Source organism: Xiphophorus hellerii, chromosome 6, assembly GCF_003331165.1.
Source record: "Xiphophorus hellerii strain 12219 chromosome 6, Xiphophorus_hellerii-4.1, whole genome shotgun sequence".
In the NCBI taxonomy this organism is placed as follows: domain Eukaryota; kingdom Metazoa; phylum Chordata; class Actinopteri; order Cyprinodontiformes; family Poeciliidae; genus Xiphophorus; species Xiphophorus hellerii.
This window is the reverse complement of record NC_045677.1, coordinates 6,177,346-6,197,545: the sequence shown is the minus strand read 5'-3', so window position 1 is coordinate 6,197,545 and position 20,200 is coordinate 6,177,346. Positions and strand designations below refer to the sequence as shown.

At 40.3% G+C, this 20,200-nt stretch overlaps 1 protein-coding gene across 1 annotated transcript in view; it reads right to left on the bottom strand.

The window, feature by feature from the left end:
* LOC116722138 (vertebrate ancient opsin-like) overlaps nt 1-19,720 on the bottom strand; it is a 93,321-nt gene extending 73,601 nt beyond the window's left edge. The window contains exons 1-2 of the mRNA XM_032566315.1: nt 18,843-19,720; nt 4,222-4,550 (exon numbers count right to left, since the gene is read on the bottom strand). Coding sequence (XP_032422206.1) covers nt 4,222-4,550; nt 18,843-19,215 — 702 coding nt within the window. The 5' untranslated portion in view covers nt 19,216-19,720. The remainder of the gene's footprint in view (nt 1-4,221; nt 4,551-18,842) is intronic.
* Nucleotides 19,721-20,200: the final 480 nt, after the last annotated feature.

Here is a 20,200-nt window from a genome sequence, read left to right as displayed (position 1 = left end):
ACAAGAGTCTTCAGAACAGAAACAAACCCTCAGCATCACTCATCCTTCACCGAGCTCAATTTTACTCTCATCAGACCAAAGTATGCAGTTTCAGTTAAAGTCCTGTTTTGTTTTTCTTCTTCAAATCCACCTTTACATATGTAGCATGTAACAGAATAAAGTTTTGGGAGAGATTTGTACATGAACAGTGTAATGGTTGTCATAGAGATTCTGTGACTTCAAGACGTCACTCTGCTGCGGTTCACGCTCTGCCCTGTTTATTCCACTTTAATTGAACTCTGGTTCGTTTGAAGGTCCGAGGTGTGACAGCACAATCGAACTCTGGTCCGCCTAAAAACGTAGGTCTTGGTTTGGTTGAAGAGAACTCTGGTGCGGTTCGAATTTATATGCGAATGCCAAGCAGACTGGAGAACGCTCCAAAAGCAAGAAGTGAACTTTAGCACAAGGGATTCTGGGTAAATACAGCCAAAACAAACAATGAGTCTAGCGCTAGCGGCTGAAACACTTCGTGGTCTTTTACCAAAAGAAAAAAACAGGAGAGAAATCCTACACCCACTAAAATCTGACGCACTCCATTTTGTCACATTTTGTGAAGAAGGAGTTTGGGTAAAAGTCTTTTACTGAGGTTTTTGTGTTAAATGGTTCTTGTTGCAGCGCCACCACAGACGAGGAGGGGAACAGGTTTCCCAAAACGTTTTTTCAATCGTTTGACAGTCAAGTCAAGCTTATGACTACTACAGTACAAACCTTAGAATATACTGAAGCCGAAGATTGCCCAATAGTTTTTGAAGAAGTAAGCCAGACATTTATTTTTAAAGATGTCTTCCATGAAAATATTGTTGAAGGGAAAACAAATGAATGAAAGGAGTTCAAGACCGAAATAAATGGAATTTAAAGCACTGCTCAGGCAGGGTGGACGTTTCAAAACTGAATTTATGACTTTCTTTGGCCTTTTGTAGACACTGTGAAAACCCCTGGCTGAATCATTGGCTCCTTCACTGAAGCAACCTGTGACATAACAGAACTTTGTCGTCAGGTTTAATCGACGTCTTTCGACCAGATATGCATCAAGAAGTTGGCGACTGAAACTGGACGATTTAAGCTCTTCTTTGTTTTATAAACTAGAATGGCTTCTTTTTTGGGGGGGCAACTTTTCTCACACATACAACAAGACTTGCAGTATTTAGATTTCATCTGGTTAATTAAACCAACATCTCTATAAATGTTGCCAGAATTCGAACGTTTATGTCAAAATGACATTAGCCACACTTACCTGATGTACCTTTACGCTTCGGTAACAATTGGTACCAGTGACCTTTATTTACTTCCCCAACTGATTCAGGCAACAGCAACACGAGGCAGGACAGAATAGAGGCAACGCAATGATTGAGTCATGCTAGGGAACAATCATCAGCTGAATCAAACAGACTGCTCGACTTCCAACCATATTAATCTACTTTTTCCTTTAAAGGGATTCCAATAAATGTGTGAACCAAACGGTGTGACTGTGACTTTCCATTTAAATCAAAGTTCTATTAAAAATTCCATTACTCTTTCAGACAAACCTGACTAAATCTGCTGCACAAGCTGCGTCGTCGGCCAACGCTGGGGTTTAGTTGATGGGCTGTGGCTTCAAGTGAGAGCTAGCATGGATTTATTTGTTAAGAGTACATTTGGGAACAAGAAGAAAAGATATTGGAGATTAAGGACAATAACTTGACTGTCACCTCAACGTGAGAGTTCATGAAGTAATGTGCGACCTCACAATACAGCTCAAACAGAACAAGGGGATTTCAGCTGTCTTTTTTTTTCATCAAGCGGGATAGCTTCATTTAGCGCATAACAACGGTGGAACAGCTAGTATGTCTTTTTTTTTTTTTTTACCCCTCCAGGGGGTATTTTTGTGGGCTCTAGTGTCCCTTATATGACAGTGGGTTGACAGGAAACGGGGAAGGAGAGGAGGGAAGACATGCGGCAAATGTCGTTGGGTCTGGGAGTCGAACCTGCGACGGCCGCGTCGAGGACTCAAGGCCTCCAAATACGGGTCGCGCTAACCACTACGCCACCACGGCACGCCCCCTAGTATGTCTTTTTAACGTAACAAACCAGAACACACATCCTGTACTGTTTGGAAAGTCTGAAATATATGTCAAAGTATAGAAAGAATATATATATCTTTTTTACTGTTACTAGCATAAAATAAGCGTTTAACCTTTCTTTTGAGTAAAGCTTTTAGTTTGAGTAGCTAACACAACTGTAGTTATGTTTGCATAGGGTTAGGCTGCTTGAGGACACACTGACCACTTGACCTCACTCACTATTACTTTCTCTTATTCCTCTCCAATTGTGCATTATCTGCACTATTACTGCCATTAGCTTTGCGTTCTATTTGAAAAAGTTTTCTCATCATAAAAGTTAACATCTGTTCCAGCATTTATGTTTAGCTGTGAAACCTTCATGGAGGCGGCCATCGGCTGACTTAATAGGAACAAAAACTTAATGTCTCTTTATGTAGGATGTCATTTGCACTGTCCTTTTGCTGGACAAATCAAGCATTTACTACCAGGGATGAACTGGTACAGATATCTGAGGTTTAGAAAGAGAAAAACGGAGCTGATTTGACCTAATTTTTTGAATAACAAATTTACTTGATAACCCTGCACCAGAAGAGCACACTCAAAACACATCAACAGCTTCACAAGCTTGGTCAAGCATGTAAAAAGTAACTTTCATTTGTTCAGTCAGTGACTGAATAGATCTGCTCTTATTGATTGGGAACAGCGTCACAGACACCCCATCTAGATTTTTTTCCCATATAATAAACTGAACTTGATCAGTTTATTATATATTATATGTCTTCTTGTATAACTAGACTCAAATTGGGATGCATTTAGTTGAATATAAGTTTGTCAATGTGATTTGATTGAGTGGAATAACTATTTTTGCATATGAATTGCATCTATGTTGTAAAGTGCCTTGAGATGGCATCTGTCAGGAATTGGGGCTAACTTAAGCTGAATTGAAATTACTATTTTACCTTCAGAATAAAAAGAAATATTTTTCTAAAGTTAATGTGCTTATTTAGTACATAAATGAAACTTGAGCAGTACTATTTTCATGTAATTGCTGCCATTTCCACTAGCAGACAAGACCAAAGGCAGAAATGTTGGCTAAGTTTTGGACAACTTTAGCCTTTGTTTGTGTAAAATATGTTTCAGCCACGGACTGCGTTTATATACAAATGTGTGCAAAACTTTGTTAATATTCCGCTAATAAGAAACACAATAAAAATAACTTGTGAATAAGTTGGGTTTTTTTACCCCTCCAGGGGGTCTTTTGTGGGCTCTGGTGTCCCTTATGTGATAGTAGGCTGACAGGAAACGGGGAAGGAGAGGGGGGAAGACATGCGGCAAATGTCGTCGGGTCCGGGAGTCGAACCCGCGACGGCCGGGTCGAGGACTGAAGGCCTCCAAATACGGGTCGCGCTAACCACTACGCCATCACGGCACGCCCTGAATAAGTTTGTTTACCCGATAAGTCATTATCACGCCATCATTCTCCAACTACTTTCTGATGTTGTCTTCTTCTTCATGGTTTGCACCAGTGGCAACATCCGGTTGTTGATCACATGACTTGTGTAATGCGGGAAAAAAAGGGTCTCCTTTGCAGTTTTGCAATATAAACCAATTTTGATATGGCTGGAAACCACTTTGTCCTATTGGCAAAATGTTTTATTAAAAAAACGAGTTTTTTTTTTCTCCCCCAGAGAACATGCTCTACCAAGCCTGGTGGTAGAGATTCTAGGACAATCCAACAGCAGCTAACTGGGCTTTTCAGCTAAAAGTGTTAAAAGTTTAAAAAAAATTGGAAATGCAAAGCAGGCATTATAATTAATAGCATGTGAGGCCAATGGGTAGGTGCAGGGATGGCACAATTGGCCCAGTTCAATACATCAACTGTAGGTTAGACTATAAGTTAGTTGACGCATTTAACTGTCACTGTCTTTACTGTCGCTGGTCTATAAAAAACCCTGTTCAAAATAAACACCTAGCCTGGTAGGGTGGCAAGTAAGGCCTGGGGGTTTATAATACACTGGGAGAAATCCTGCTTGTTAAGCAAATGTATTTTCCAAAATGTCAAACTGGGCAATTACTGTATATGATCAATTAAAATGTCCATATAATTAAGAAAGGTACCCATCGGCTGTCCTGTGTGACTCACCTGTTTGATGGCGTACAACAGTTTCCCGTAGCAGTAGACGATCACCAGGAAAGGTCCGATGAGGCAGAACACAAACAGGCAGATGATGTAAGACATGTTATTCGCAGTCTTTGCTGTCCAGTCGACTGAGCAGGTGGTTCCGGGGCCCTCTGGACCGTAGTGGCTCCAGCCAAAGAGCGGTGGAAGGGTCCATAAGAGAGAGTAGACCCAGGACAAAAGGATGCCCAGGGAGGTCTTGCGGTAGTTAGAGGAGTCGGCCTCGGTCGGGGTTATCATGGTGCTGTAGCGCTCATAGGAGAGGACAGCCAAGGAGATCAGGGACACGATGCCTACAGGACACAGAAAGGTGACATAAAGTTATTTTAAAATGTAGTTTCACCATCACCAAAACAATAAAATCCAAGTATTTTTGTTAAGTTTCTACTGCAAATATCTTAGGGTGTATTCACACTAAACCTATTCAGTCCACTTTAATCAAACTCTGCTTCATTTGCCTAGAAAGTTTGATTTGTTTGGGGAGGTGTGAATGTGCAATCGAACTCTGAGACAATCCCCACCCCAAAAAAAGAAGTGCACTGAAGAGAACTACAGCACAGAGCATTCTGGGTAAATACAACTAAAACAAACGTTGGATTGGATCATAGCTTATAGTGCCTAATACTAGCACGAGAAATATCTTGCGTTTTTTTTTTTTTTACCAATGACAAAAGAGAAATCCTCCAACCGCTAAAATCTGACACTACTTCATTTTTGTTTACATTTTGTTAAGAAGGAAGTACTACTCAGTATCTCCTTCTGAGGTTTCAATGTTTCCTTCAGTAGTTTTTGGTTGCAGCGCCACCACAGGCGAGGAGGTGAACAGATTTTTCAAAGGGTTTGGGCCGTTTGTGTGAAACTTAACCACACCAGCTGAAAATGATGCAATTTTGGTCCCAAATCTAACCAGACCCCACCGGATTGTCAGATGTGAAAACACCCAGAGTTGAAACCAGATAAAACAAATTCACAAGTAACTTTTCTGTAAGATATAGGAGCTTGTTTTAAGTCAATAATTCCTTAATATTGATGTAGGATTACTAGTTCCACACAAGGGATAAATGCTTTACTATAAGTTAAATAATCTGCTAATGGAATTAGCACTTTTTCATCAACAATAAGGAATTGTTGACTTAAAATAATTGCCTATATTGTGATGAAATGCAAGTTAGTTTTGTCTTATTTCTAATGTACTAAGATATTTTCACTAGAAACTAGACTAAAAATATTTGGTAAGACTTTGTGTTTTTGCAGTGAAGACGGCGCGGATGAACTTCAGACAAACAGCGAGCAACGGAAAACAAAACACATGGGCCCGGCAGAAAGTACGGCAGACATGTTTTTGTTCTTCTGTCTGTTCAATTGGATCATAAACTGGAGACTGAATCGCACTGCATGTCCAAGTGTGTATCCTCCCACTGCCTTGAAAAGATTTCACAGCTCTCTCTGAAATAATAATAATAATAAAAAAAAAAAAAAGACGCTGCCAACACGGGATTTATGATGTTTCTTTTAAATTGGGTGTGCGGAACGGTTCAACTGTTTCCAACAGGCCTGCATTTTTCGTTCACTTTCTGCTGTCTACACCGGATCCCAGTTGTTGTAAATCAAACAATGGCAAAAACCCGAGCTGTCTCTTGTAGGAGCTCGTCAAAAACGACACGTTATAAAGTCTTTAATGTCTTCTTTTGATCGCTCAGTCAACATCTTCATTGTGCCTTTTCTGGCTCTCCCCGCGTCTCTATTGCATTGTGGTTCTGACACTGAAGAGCGAGGGCGTTGAGCTCAGTGTTTACTCCAGTCCTTTGGCCTTTTCATCCTGCCTGCTATTTGTTTTGAAGCTATAATGATCCACGGGGCTGTCAGTAAAGCCCATTGCTTTTCAATGGCAGCGAAGGAGACTTAAAGTGGGAGCACCTCTACGAAAGCCGTCTGCCGGCCACTCAGCACAAAAGGGGGAAGAGGAAAATAACAGGAAGTGAGAGCCATTACAATGAGATGGAAACAAATTTTAGCTCACCAGTCAAAGTGGTAACAATTTGCCATCTGATCACATAACACCTTGCAGAAGTTTTCCATATTTTGTCACATTACGGCCTCAAGTTTAGGGTGTTTTCATGCTTGATAGTCCAGTAACTTCGGTTTGATCACATTCACAACCTTTGCTACATTTCCACATGGTGTGGTTCCCTTTCACACTGCACTGTCAAACAATCCAAACTAACTGAAAAGCCTATTCACCTCCTCACCTGTGGTGGCGCTGCACCGAGAATCACTGACAGAAGCAACAAAAATAAATAAATTCATAAAAAAAACTCAGCCTGAGCACAACTTCCTTCTTCATCAAATTTTAGCGGTTGTAGGATTTCTTTTTTGCCTTCGTCGTTGTCAAGGTGTGGTGTGGCGGTGGACCCAAACGCAGCAGGCAGTAAACGTAGAAATAAGTGGATGTTTTAATGAAGAAAATCAACCAACAAAAAATCAAAAATCCAAGAACACAAGAAAATTCAAGAACAAAACAAACTGGAAACACGAGGGAACAACAAGTAATCCAGGAAGGGAAACATGGGTAGTGACGAGACGGACTGGCGAGTTGTGACTGGGACAGAGGAGCTTAAATACTGGGAGGTAGTAAATGGAACAATGGCCTAGTTAGATGAGAGGAGTGATTGCAGGTGTGAGTAGTTGGCACAGGAGCTGAGGGGGGGAGAAGGTGGCACAGGGAATCTAAGGAGATCTGCTGGGAACACAAAAGGGAGGAAACGGGGAACTGAAAAATACTACTAATACAAAAGACACTAAGAGTAAAGAAAACCTGATAAAGTAGGAGAGAAAGATATGAGGGAAACCATAACCAAACCTAAATGGAAACAAGGCTGATCTAACAACAAGAACAACTAAGGAACATAGAGCTAGAGAAACTAGAAGATCTAAACAAAGAAATAACCTAACTAGAATTACTAAAGAAATATAGACTAGGACATGGAAGAATAACTGAACCCAGGATGATGAAATTAAGAAATAAACATTACTAGAAACACTGCAGGGAAGCTGAAATAAGAAATAACTAGAAGGATAAAATAGAATTAAACTATAGTCGTGAAAGCATGCTAAGGCAACTAAAGAATAAAACCCAACTAGAAACACTATAAAGGACTGAAAACAAGGAAAGCAATAAGACAATTCTAATTAGACTAAATACCTCAAATAATAATATCAAAAGGACCATGAAGGGCTAAACTACAGTGAACTAAAACATGAAGCAAAACAAAATGGAAAGCCAAAAACCCAGAGTCCTGACAGACTCACATTAGACTCCGCTGTTTGTTTTGGTTGTATTTACCCAGAATGCCCAGCGTTATAGTTTGCTTCCTGATTTAAGAGTGGTTTCTGGTCAGCTTTTATTCACATGTGCATTCAAGCCGTAACAGAGTTCATGTCAACCAAACTGAGCTTAAAGGCGGACCGGTGTTTGCCGTTTTGGTCCGTGTCAGAATTCGACTGCGTGTTCACACCTCCCCAAAGGAACCGGACTTTCTAGCAATAGATTTATTTAGGCGTACGGCAGTGACGAGGGATTATCTACACCAAACCTTTCAGAGTTTGAAAAATCTGACTGCAAAAGTACAAAATCATACAAAGTAGTTTTGGTCTACTTTCTAACGCAAGTAGGTTAGTACACATGAAACAAGACAAAACTAACTTACAAGTAACTTTTCAGCAAAATGCGAGAGCTTGTTTTGTGTCAATCATTCCCCAATACTAATGAAAATGTACTAGTTCCTTTATTTAACTTAAATTTATGTATCGTTTTCCTTCCACCAACTATTACAATGCTTTATGTTGGTCGTTCTCACTAAAACCAGGAAGATAGAGCACATAACACCAGTTTTAAAGTCCCTCCACTGGCTCCCTGTAGCTCAAAGAATAGACTTTAAAATACTGTTGTTAGTTTACAAATCACTGAACGGCTTAGCACCACAATACATTAAAGATCTGCTGTTGTTGTATCAACCTTCCAGACCTCTCAGGTCTTCTGGTTCTGGTTCTGCTCTGCATCCCCAGAACCAGAACCAAACGAGGAGAAGCAGCTTTCAGCATCTATGCACCATAAATTTGGAACAAACTTCCAGAAAACTGTAAAACAGCTGAAACACTGACTTTCTTTAAATCTAGACTAAAAACCTACCTGTTTAGGATTGTATTTGAAACGTAATCAATTACAAATTTATTGAAGGAACTTGACTTAATGTCGTGTTTTGATTATTGATTCTATGTTGCATTGTGTTTCTGTGTTTGTAATGATGTAAAGCACTTTGAAATGCCTTGCTGCTGAAATGTGCTATACAAATAAAATTTGATTGATTGATTGTTTGACATTTGGGTTATAGATGAGACAATTGTGGAAAAAAAAAAAGGGAACTTGAATATTTTTATTGCATAGTGGAGAAAAACGACCAACATGGCAGCGTCACAGTTGCGCTGGTCTGTTTGCTCTCTTGTATTAAAACTCGTGTTGTCTTTTCCTCTATTCCTCATGGCTCCTATTAGTTCAGTTTCCGTGGAAGCAAAGAGTCAACACAGCGTCAGAAACAAGCTTCTGTTTGATCTGCCGTGACTCGTTGCGAGCAGCTTGAAAACTGTTTGAGACGTAATATGTTTTTGACGAAAGACGCCTGGCTCGGCGCTCAGCTTCTCCAGCTCGTCCTCCGCCGCTTCCTCTCCGCACTCAGTCAGGTGTGAAATAAGACAACGGCAGAACTGTCCGCTCGCAGCGCACGGACAAGCTGGTGTCATCCTCAAACCGGAGACTTAGCGGGAGTGTTAACAGCCGAGCGTCATTGCTAATTACAAGAGTACTGAGGATGCAAAAATCACTTGAGTGTTTAGGAGGGTGGAAGCACTGTTGGGTTAGAAAACATTTCTTTGGAGAATAGTCTGGTGGTCCTCAATGTTAGAAAAATCTTCTGTAACTTTTGGGAACATATGAAGGTTTTTAAATGTGTTTCCTTTAGTCTGACTGATGAATAACAATATCAGATTGGAAGTTTTAGCCCTATAAAAACCAGCCTCTCGTTCTACGCTTCGCTTCGTTCAGAGGGTCTGGACTCTCGGATATCGAGAAATGATTGCTTCCTCAAGGCTGTGTCGAAAGTTTAAACAATTGTTTATGATTTTTCCTTAATTGCTAACATTTAGCCGTGATGTTTGTAATGCGCCATATCAATCGTAAAAGAAGCTACGCTAAGGAGCATTCCAGAAATTGCATGCGCCGTAAAACAACCATCTGCGTAGGGAGTAGGGCCACCACATTTTTGCCAGCTATAAAACGTCTTAAATAGACCTGAAACAATTGATCGGATTAATAGTGAACATCGCGTAATTGCTTAATCGTTACCTGGAGTAAACACTCAAAACAAAATAAACATTTTCTAACAGAACAGTCAAAGCTGTAATTAATCCAAAACTATACAAAATAGACATTTTACGTTTAAGATTTAAAACTATTTTTACTGTAAATACGTTCTAACCACAACTCTTCCAGTCGCATAGTTTTTAGCTTCATCCTGGTTTAAATTCAGTAAAATATATATAAAAAATTATACACCACCTTTTGCTAGCCGATTAGTTGGTTAGTACAAAATAAAATAAACACTTTAGCCCTTCAGTGTAGTGATGCTAAGTCAAGCAGAAACGGCTGAGCTTCCTAAGCATCCTCTGCTACCAATGACCAAGCGTTTACTAAAGGAATGATAATATGTAATGTTTCTATTTACAAATGGAAGTTAATAGTTTACTTGCGTCTTTCACTGTATTTCAAATATTGTATAAAAAAGACTTCAGTTGTTGGATGAAAAGTCTAAAATGTGATAGTTTTTTTATATGAATAATCAACTAATCGTCAGAAAAATCGATTACTTAAATAATCGTTAGTTGCAGCCCTAGATTAAACCTTCCTCTAGCTCCGAGTTTAACTGCGTGATATTTGGAAGTGCGGCCAACACAGACTGACTTTGTTCGCTTCCTCCGCTGCCGTTACCAAACGACAACCGCAGATGGACTAGAATGAAGTGATCGTAACAATCACACTCATCCCTGCAGTCCATGAGTGTCAACTTTGAGTGAATGCAAAAATAAACTTCAAATTGAGACTGTCTGCTCCCAGGCTTCATACTGTTGCTAATGGGAACTCTTCAGTTTCTAAAACACTTTTCTCTCAGCTGGTTACGTAGAGTACTTTCACTCTTCAGGATTTCATCATGTGTCTGGTTACGCAGCAGGCTATGTGGGAGACAAAAACACTTTTATCCGAGGGAGTGTACGGTAATATGGTTGTGAAAGGCAACACTCTGACTAAATGGGACGCAGCAGTTGAATCGTAGGACGACTTGTTGTTTTACGGCGTGATAATAAAATCAAAACAGCTGACTGTTTCTAGAACCGCCCCAGTCGCCGTGCCTGTGCGTCTTCATGTCAGCTACTTAGAAGAAGTGTTGATCCATCCAAAGACGGTTCGATGGGAAAACACAAGACTGAGGAAAGATGCGATTGTTCTGGAAGTCTCACGCCAGCCTCTTTTCCTGAGTCATCACAGGTACATCCATCAATCTGAAAGCATTCGACCATTTGGAATTGCTTGGCACACAAATTCAGCATTATGATCACTCTTAACACTTTATGTTACAGGTGCAGAAAAAAAATTTATTCTATAGAAAAGTGAAATTCCTCTTCCTGGGAATTCTGAATCGATTCAAAACATCCCTGCCGCTCCGATTTGAGAGTATGCTGCATTACGCTTCCACTCTGACACTGTCGAAGGCCGTCTGTCCAACTGTATGAATTTTGAATAATTACTATTTTTAACTTAAGAAAAAGCCAGGCAGCTAAGCTAACCTAACAGTGGGGATTTAAGACGCAGAATTTGACACTCAAACCTATTTTTGTTTCAGCATACCAGTAAGCTGATGGAATTTGATGCATCATGGAACCTTAAGGAAGAGTTTTAAACAAATGTATTTGTTTACACTGACTTTCTCTTGTCAGTCACGTCATTTAAACAGAATCTCTAGCAAGCCTAAATAGAAAAATTAGTTTCGGACTCAAAGATTGTTTCTGACTCCAAGATTGTTTCTGGGGTGTGCTGTGGTAGCGCAGGGGGTTAGCACGCCCCACGTTTGGACGAAGACGTCGCAGGTTCAATTCCCGGTCCCGGCGACCTTTGCCACATGTCCTCCCGCCTCTCCTTGCCCTCTTTTCTGTCTGCCTACTGTCGCAAAAAATACGAGCCACTAGCGCCGCAAAAACTCTTCGGACAAAAAAAAAAAGATTGTTTCTGACTTAAAGATCATTTCTGATGATCCAAATCAAAAATCCTTTCCGGATTAAAAACGGTTTCGAAATCAAACATTTTTCTGAATCAAAAATTGTTTCTCAAAAATCACTTCTGAATCAAATAGTGACACTAAAAATCAGAATCAAAGCCGATTTCTGAAAGATTCGCATCTCTACTTTCCACTCCATTTTTTTTTTCAAAAACATATTTCATTTCCCGTTGCCCAGCTCGTCATTCTGGCTGCTCTGCCAGCGCGCTGCTGTTCTGCTTTTGCTTCTTTGTGCTCCGCACCGCCACAACAAATTAACTTCACTTAGGTCAGGTGCTGCTTCTGCCAACACATTGTACATCTATAATCACTTCCTCTCTTGTTTCGAGCCATTTCTCTTCTCATCTGCGTGCGTGTGTGTGTGGGTGTGTGTGTGTGTGTGTGTGTATGCACTGATTCAGTATGCTGCACATTGGCTCAGTGGTGCAAGGTTAATTCACTGGTGGCTTGCAGAGTCCACTTGTGGCAGAAGGTGGCCGGCTGCATGCAGGAACACGCTCGCAGAGACAGAAATGGGAATTTGGAGCCATTCCTCCTCAGAACTGAGGGAGAAAATATTAGCTCAGCCAGACAGGCAGAAGGAGAATACTAAAAAGGAGCTGAGGAGAGGTGAAGGAGTAAAAAAGAAAAAAGAAAAAAAAGTTACAAAGCGGGGATTATTGCAAAGGAGAAAAAGGTGAATTTCGTTGCAAAATGTCAGTTGCCAGAGCGGAGGATCTCACAAGCAGGAGGAAGAGCAGAAATCTATTTGAACGAGGGCGCACGAACGCACCGTCCTGGCGCCTCGCGGCGTCTCTCACGACGGAGGAGCATTGATCACTGGAGGAAGCGTCGTCGATTTTCAGTGAAGATGGACACAGTCGCTTTGTTACAGCTCGCTGACAAGCACCATTCATCCAAACAATCAGTTTTGCTTCTTCTTCTTTCCTTTCTCAGATCCTCCTTCATTTTTCCCCTTCGCTCCTGTTTTATGAGCCCATTGAGGAATTACTCGCCCCTAACCAATGTCGGCCCACTCTAACCATATCTGGCAGCTCTCACCGTCTTTCACATGCTCGGCGTTCCGTCTGTGTTTCGGAAAGGGTTCAGTTTGTTAAAATTTTTAAAAGTTCTGGTGAGCAGATTTCAAGAAATTGGCTCCTTGTGGATGTCGGTCCTCCTTCAGTTACAGACTGTGGACATAGTCAGAGCTCGTGTTTTAACTGACCCGCCGGGTTTCCTTAGATGGAAACTTTTTTAACTACTTTGAATATTTAGTTCAGCTTAATGTACCGTCTGGTAACCAGGATCAACTGGAATTGACGTGCAATTGAATCGAAATGATTTTTTTCATAAAGTGCCTTGAGACGATGTTTATCGTGTCTTAGCGCCAAATGAATGAACGAGTAATCGGACGACTGGGTTTTCTTTCACTGTGACACAACTCATGAAAAGTGTTAAAATTCACAACTTCTTGTTGGAAAAGTGAAAGTGGCAGGAATTAATTCCATGGAATTAAAAAAGAATTTCAAATATCAGGATTTAAGTTCATACCCAATGAATATTTTGATATCCTTTACAAAATGCACGGTCAAGTTAAAATTTGTTACAAAACTATGAAAATTTAAACATTTTGACAAATCAAAACTTTTATTGCAATTCCATGCGAGACAAATACATGTTGGCATAGAATTATGAAGTGAAAGGAAAAAACCAAATCTAGCGTTGAAGGACGATCATCAAAATGAAACGTCATCGTTGAGCAAACATCCAGATTAAGAGCTCTGCCTGCTGCGCTCCATCAGAGTTCATGTCGGGGAAAAGTTCACCTTCAACATTCGACTACAGCTGTCACGATAACTTTTGCTAGTCGATAAATTGTCCCAGAAGTTATCGCGATAAATAGTATTTTCATTTTAAGCTCATTTTCAAGTAATATAAAGGCAACGGCATAATAGTACAAGTACGCCCTGTCAAAGGTCGAGAAACTTTCATTTCTAACATTTAGCACATTTTGAACGGGAGATTTAAGGATTCCTCAAACATGCCTTCAAGAATCGAAACACACTCCCGTAGACAGCTGTTTTCAAATTGACTGACCAAAATTGACCCATGAAATTAGGCATGTACGATATATCGGCACAAGCATTGGTATCGACATATATTAGTCATTTTTTAACATTTCTGTATCGGTCCAATAAACAGAACTGGGCTGATAGGAACCACCAATGTTCATTTTTATGTTGTTGCCGTCTGTTTCTGGTGGGGGTTCTTTCCCCAAAGGTGTCAAAATGGTAGGGCAATATACATAATGTCGGTAAATATCAGTTATCGACCATAACTGCAATATTAATTTAAGCTATCAATATCAGAACGAATTGTCGTATTGGTGCATCACTACATGGAATGTATGTTCTAGGCCTTTCTTTACAAAAAATGTGCAAGATCCTTTTAATATTTTAAATCTATGATTTAAAGCTGAAAAAATGTTGGGCGCTTAAGTTAGTGTTGAGCAGAAAAAGATAAATTATCTTTGTGTTCATCCACTGGTTTGCTATGTCAGATGCTTGCAAAATCGATCAAGTTTGTGGCCGTAACGTTACAACATGTGAAATATTTCACACGGTTCCAACACTCTTGCAAGATGAATCTCTTTCCCACTAGTTAAACAAACATCTAAAATGAGAAAAGATTTAGAAGTTCTGATGTTTAGTTAGTCTGAGTGTTTGACTTTTGGGAGAATAGACCCTCTGAAAAGCACCGACCTTCAGCCGACCTTCTCACGTTACCAACAGAGGCTGAGGCTTCAGGAACTCAAAAATATTTGACCAAAAAAATATTTCTCAAACTTGTAAAGAAAAAAAAAGGTTGACATGTTTTCCTTTTTGGTCAATGAATGTCAGGATTTCAAAAGAAAGTGAGCACAACTGCTGAAAACAAGACCAGAGAAATATTGAATATTGAAAGTCACCTCAGATTCTCCAAAGAAAATTATTTCAGTCTAACTTGCAATATTTTACTAACTTTACTGTAAGGAATATGTTTCATTAGTTAACATTTGCTATCACTGCCACTTCTGCTACATTGATTTTCTATTTATTTCTAATATTATTCTGTATTTATGAAAGAGTAAAGACATGACTTTTGATGCTCTTACAGCTTTTTGTTGCTTTGTGAGCATCAACAAGTCTTTCCTGTCCGTTTAAGTAAGTTTATACATCTGGCTGCCTGCTTTTCAAACAAGTAGTTATCAAATACATTTTCTTACGGTATTTGAATTTGTTTGAAATAAATAAAACTAAAAACTAATATGGCTGTGAAACTCAGGTACACTGAGTTTAGCTAAAAAAAATGTGTTTATTTGTGTTCTTATGTTTTTCCCACCAATCTAAACTGTAATTGATCATCAAATTAGAGATGCAGCAATCCGATACGATCTGTATCGGTCCCGATATTGAAAAGAAATTCTAGATTGGGTTTTGACGTCAGTCATGGGGGCAGATCTATTTAGTCTAATTCTATGCTTTGTGCTCTGAGTGACATCATGATTTATTATTTATTTTTACATTATATGTGAAACTCCTAATTCCACTTTCAGAACCATTTGGAAGAAATTTTATTGCAGTTTACTTTTTACACGTTTGACCTTTTGTCAGTGTCAGTTTACTTATTTACTTTGCATTGTCTGTTTTACTCCTAATTATGCGGACTGAACAAATTAAAGTCGTGTTGTTTTCACATGTTTGACCAAGCTTGTGACGCTGTTGGTGTATGCAAGTGTGCTGCACTAGTTCAGAGGTGTGAGATACGTTTATAATTTAGTATATTTTTGACTGTGTTTCCAAAAAAAAAAACATTATTAGTCAATTCGGATCGGTATCGGACGATTCTAAACCTGAGATATCGGTATCGGAAGTGGAAAAAAAGCTAATCGGTGCGTCCCTTTCTGAAACGCCGCCTGATCAAACCTAAAAATAATTATTCAGACTGCAGATTCCTTTGGAAAAACTTTGAGACTAACTAGATGTTTACTCCTTTTGTCGATCATTTTTAGATTGTTTTTTGGAGAACAAAAAGACGGCGCACACGCAGGGCGCCATTCAGCTACGAACTCCTGGTGATCAAATTATCTCAGGTTCTCTTACAATCGAACTTTTGCCTCGTAAAAGTTGATTTAGGGCTCATTAACGATTCCTGCGCAGGTGTTTTTTTCACCTGATCTGCCTTACAACTGGACAACCGTTGAGCAGACAGAACCGAACGCAGAGGGGAATCAAGTTGATACAAAATTCATCTTCTCCTTCTTGCCCTGCTTTATCCTAACGCCTTCCAGACTTGTGTACAACCTGTCAAACATCCACTGAAAAGCAGTCTGACAGAGCAGCAACAGGGGGGGAAAAAAGACTTTGAGAATCTTATAATGTACTAATGTCAGAGAGAGAGAGGATAAAACAGAGCTTAAAAATCAATATCACAGACCGCCTGCTCTTCCAAGGTTGTCTCAGTGGAAATCTTTTAAAGAAATCATAAGAAAAAAAACAAAACAAGAAAGAAGAAGTGCTTAAAACCTTTAAGTGAAGAAGTGAAGAAGAATAGCAAGTTACGTTTTTAAAAATTAGCAGCAGCACATATATAATTAACTCAAAAAAAAAAAAACAGATCTTGCTTTGGAAGGTTTATTTTGAGCTGGAGAAAAAAAATGCAGGAATAAATAAGATCATGTTATAAATAAATCATGTTACGATCAACTTTGTTTTTTGTTTTTTTTGTTGTTTTTTTTTACTGTGATTGATTATTTACGCCAGAAATGAGCGGAAGTAGCTCAGGTCACAGAAGATAAAACTTTACGGGAGCTGGAGAAAAATGTTTAAACATAGAAAAGCAGGAAAAGTTTTTGGTGTATTATTAAAAAAAAACAAACAAAAAAAACCCATCTTGGTTGGTTTACACGTAGCTACTTAAAAAAACATGGATTTATAGACTAGACTAGAATATACTTTATTAATCCCACAGGGGTTAATAAAGTATATTTGTTCACAAGCTACTGCACTGTAACTGCTAAATACAAATATAACCATAAATGATTTTTTTTATAAAAATGTTTATATATACATGAATGTAATATTGTAGGTAATTTACAATGCGACCTAAATTTTAAATAAAATAATATGCATGTAGATGGAAAAAGATTCATCTATAAATGAGGCAAGAGAAAACTTCGATTTAAATACTCATTTATGATGTTTAATCACCATAAATGATTGTTTATCATCATCTGGCCAACCCTTTGAAAACTTTCTGGAGACGCCCCTGAATCAGTATTTACAAAGTCAGTGGGTTTGTTGTTGGTGTGGCAGATTGTAGGAGTGACCTTTGAACCCCAACTTCTGTCAGGGTGGTCATGCTTTTTTCTTTTGCTGTGCTTTAGCATCCGTCTGTTTTACCATGATGTAGCTTAGCATCTCGCACACAAACATGGTGTTTGACCCCCATTTACCTGATGTGGACCCGATCACCGATTCCTCTTAAGCTCCGACAGCATCTCTGATCTACAGCGCAACCCAACGAAGCTCTTTGACGTTTCTCTTCTCCATCTCGACATAGTTTTTATACGAGTAAACGGCCCACAATCCGAGTTTCATCATCATTCAGCACACATGACTTATGAGGTAGACTGATGTCATTTTTAGAAGCTTCAGAATGCCCTCAGTGGACCTTTATTCAACCGGAGGACCTGCTAACAGGTCATCGCCAGAGCCAGCAGCACACCAGGCATCGTCAGACTAAGTAGCCAAACAACCTGTTTTCCTGACGACATCTCTGAACGCACAGGTGACTGGAATCGAGTCGACAGTCTGTCCATCGGCCGCATCCGCAGAAGAGGCGCGGCGACAGATTTCTACAATCTCAGTGGCTGCAGCGACACCAGCACCATCCCTAAACGGACCCGTTAAAACGACTCTGCTGGATTAGATTAGGATCAAGTCTGTCACTGAGTCTAAGTGTGAAAATATGAATAGTTTTTATTAAAGGGAACTAAATTAGTTTGAGGTTGATTTGGGCCTGACTGGAATCTTTCGCTTTAGGATCTGAACTGGAACCGTTTCACGCTTTGACATAAACTCGGTTTTCAACGGAAGCACCATAGTCCTAAAGCTTCATCACGGAAACGTTGGAGATTTTTTGCCAAAGAGTTTCAATTCTGGGAGGTTGATGAAAAGAGGTTTAAAATGATATATAAATACATAGCAGGATTTTCTAAGTTGTAAAATAACGACTGAAAAAGTTCAAGACGCAAGTTTAACACACCGATCTCCAAGTCATCACAAGTTTAATCACCAAGTAGAATTGTAAGGATTTGGAGAACTTCCCGTAAATTGTAAAGTTGTTTCTTTTACAGATCCTCCTGGACAACTTCTGGTTCTGTTTAATGAAATTAGTCAGTGGGGGCGGAGCCAGACCAGGCAACACTTTACACACCAGCGAAACGTCCCAATAGTTCATGTTTTCCTAATAATAATAATAATAATAATAACCATTATGTTTTTCTTAAACTCCACCTAACCAGTTTGATTTTTTATGAAGTATTCCCTGCTACAGATGACAGTATTCATACACGTGTTAAGCCTCCAGCTGCAGAAATTTACCGCTTATGCACCTAATGTTATTTTTATTAAGAGAAGATAATCAGCGCTGAATATGCAACCATAACTTTTTTCTTTTTTTTTTAAATTAAGCATGTTTTCAGCTTCGAATGCGATCAAATCGACGCCTGAACGTGCCAGCTGAACTCGGTAATAATAATTTTTTTTTTAAAAATGAAATCATCCAATTTGGTCTCTTCCCCCTCCGGAAGTTTCCCGAGCTGAAAGTGTTTCTTCTAATCGTTTTAACAGTTTACGACCACAAGTCGGTACCGTTGCGAAGACGTTTTGCCCGGAGTGCCCAAACAAATCACATCTAAAACGGAAACAACGCGACACGAAAGGTGGATTTACAACAAAACACAAAGACGCGAAACAAACATTATTCGGTTTTTGATACGTGTGGTTTTAGGTAAATGTTCCTCCTGGACAGGTTCTCTCTCTTGGAAAATGAGATTTTCAATCCAAGTGACATAAACCCGGTTAAAAAAAAAAAAAGAAGGCTACAAACACAAACAAACCCCGTAGATTATGATTTGTTTTCTCTTTGTTTCTCTCCGATATTGCGCATTGCACTCACCGCAGAGGGAGTTGGCGAAGCCGTACCACACGCATCCCTCCGCTCCGATGAGCCAGCGTCCCTGCGTGCTGGCCGCAAAGCTGAACGGAGTCCCGAGCACGCACACCAGCAGGTCGCTGACGGAGATGTTGATCAGCAGCAGGTTGATGGGGGAGCGCAGCATCTTGTAGCGGCAGAACAGGACGAGCACCAGCAGGTTGCTGAGGAGTCCGAACGCTCCGATGAAGCCGAGGCACACGGCCACGACCAGGTGCCCCGTCGGGCTGAGGGTGGTCCGGAGCGAACCGCCCCCCGGCTGCCCTTCCCCGGCTCCGGCGCACAGGGCGCTGTTGAACTCCGCGCAGCCGCCGAGGCTCGCGTTGGACGCGAGCATGGCGGTCCGTGTCACTGCGGCGGAAACACACCGGGCGGCCGCGGCGACTAATGAGGCGGCGACATTTCTGAATTTTTTTTTTTTTTTTTAAGTTTGTTTTTGTGGAGAAAGAGATGAACCCACTCGCTTTCCTTTACAAAAGAATAATAATAATAATAAAATTTAAAAAAAGAGTCAAAATCAAGTTGGAAAAACCTGCAGATTTCAGATCATAAGCTGTTCAGGTGGGAAATTTAAAACTTTTTTCTTTTTCTTTTTGGTCGGTTCGTGGGGGACGGGAGGAGAAATGGGAGAGGGGGAGGGGAGGGGGGGATCTGGAGAGGTGTTGTAAAAATGTTGCAGGAGAAAAGTTTAGTTAAGCTCTGCTCCACCGTGTGGCAGTCTCTTAACTCTCATCCTTCCCAGAGACGCTGCCGTATCTCATCCAGTCGCCTTCCCTTCTCGGACCGTATTTAAATCACCGCCGCCCCGCTCTGCGGCAGCTGACGTTCCCGGAGTGGAGGGGTGGGGGTGGGGGGAGGACTGGACCGGTTGGGCGGGAAACAGAAATAAAAAATAAATACAATTTTTAAAAAACGGGAAAAAAAACCCCCAAAACAAATTAACGAAAGAGCCGCTTGGAAATCCAGCTGCGGGACCATCCAGCGCTTCAGGGAGGATTCTGTGCCGACAGCTGATGTGCCGAGGGCCTCGATTAACCGAGTCCGCCTTAAAAGTTTCAGGAGCTGCTCCTCTTTCTCCTGGCGCTGTCCAGGGTGCTGAACACGGTCCCAGCCTCGTCAGTACCACAGTACAGATGACTTTGCATTATAGAGTAGACCTGTCTTAACAAGCAACAAATCAATGAATCGCGTGCTAAATTAAAACGAGCTTAATAATATCCATTTGCATAATTCATCGTTTTACTCGTCTCTCTCTACCAAAAACTGGATGATAAAAGTCTCCAGTCTGGTGCACTGGTCTCAACTGGCCCTTTTCTGAAGGA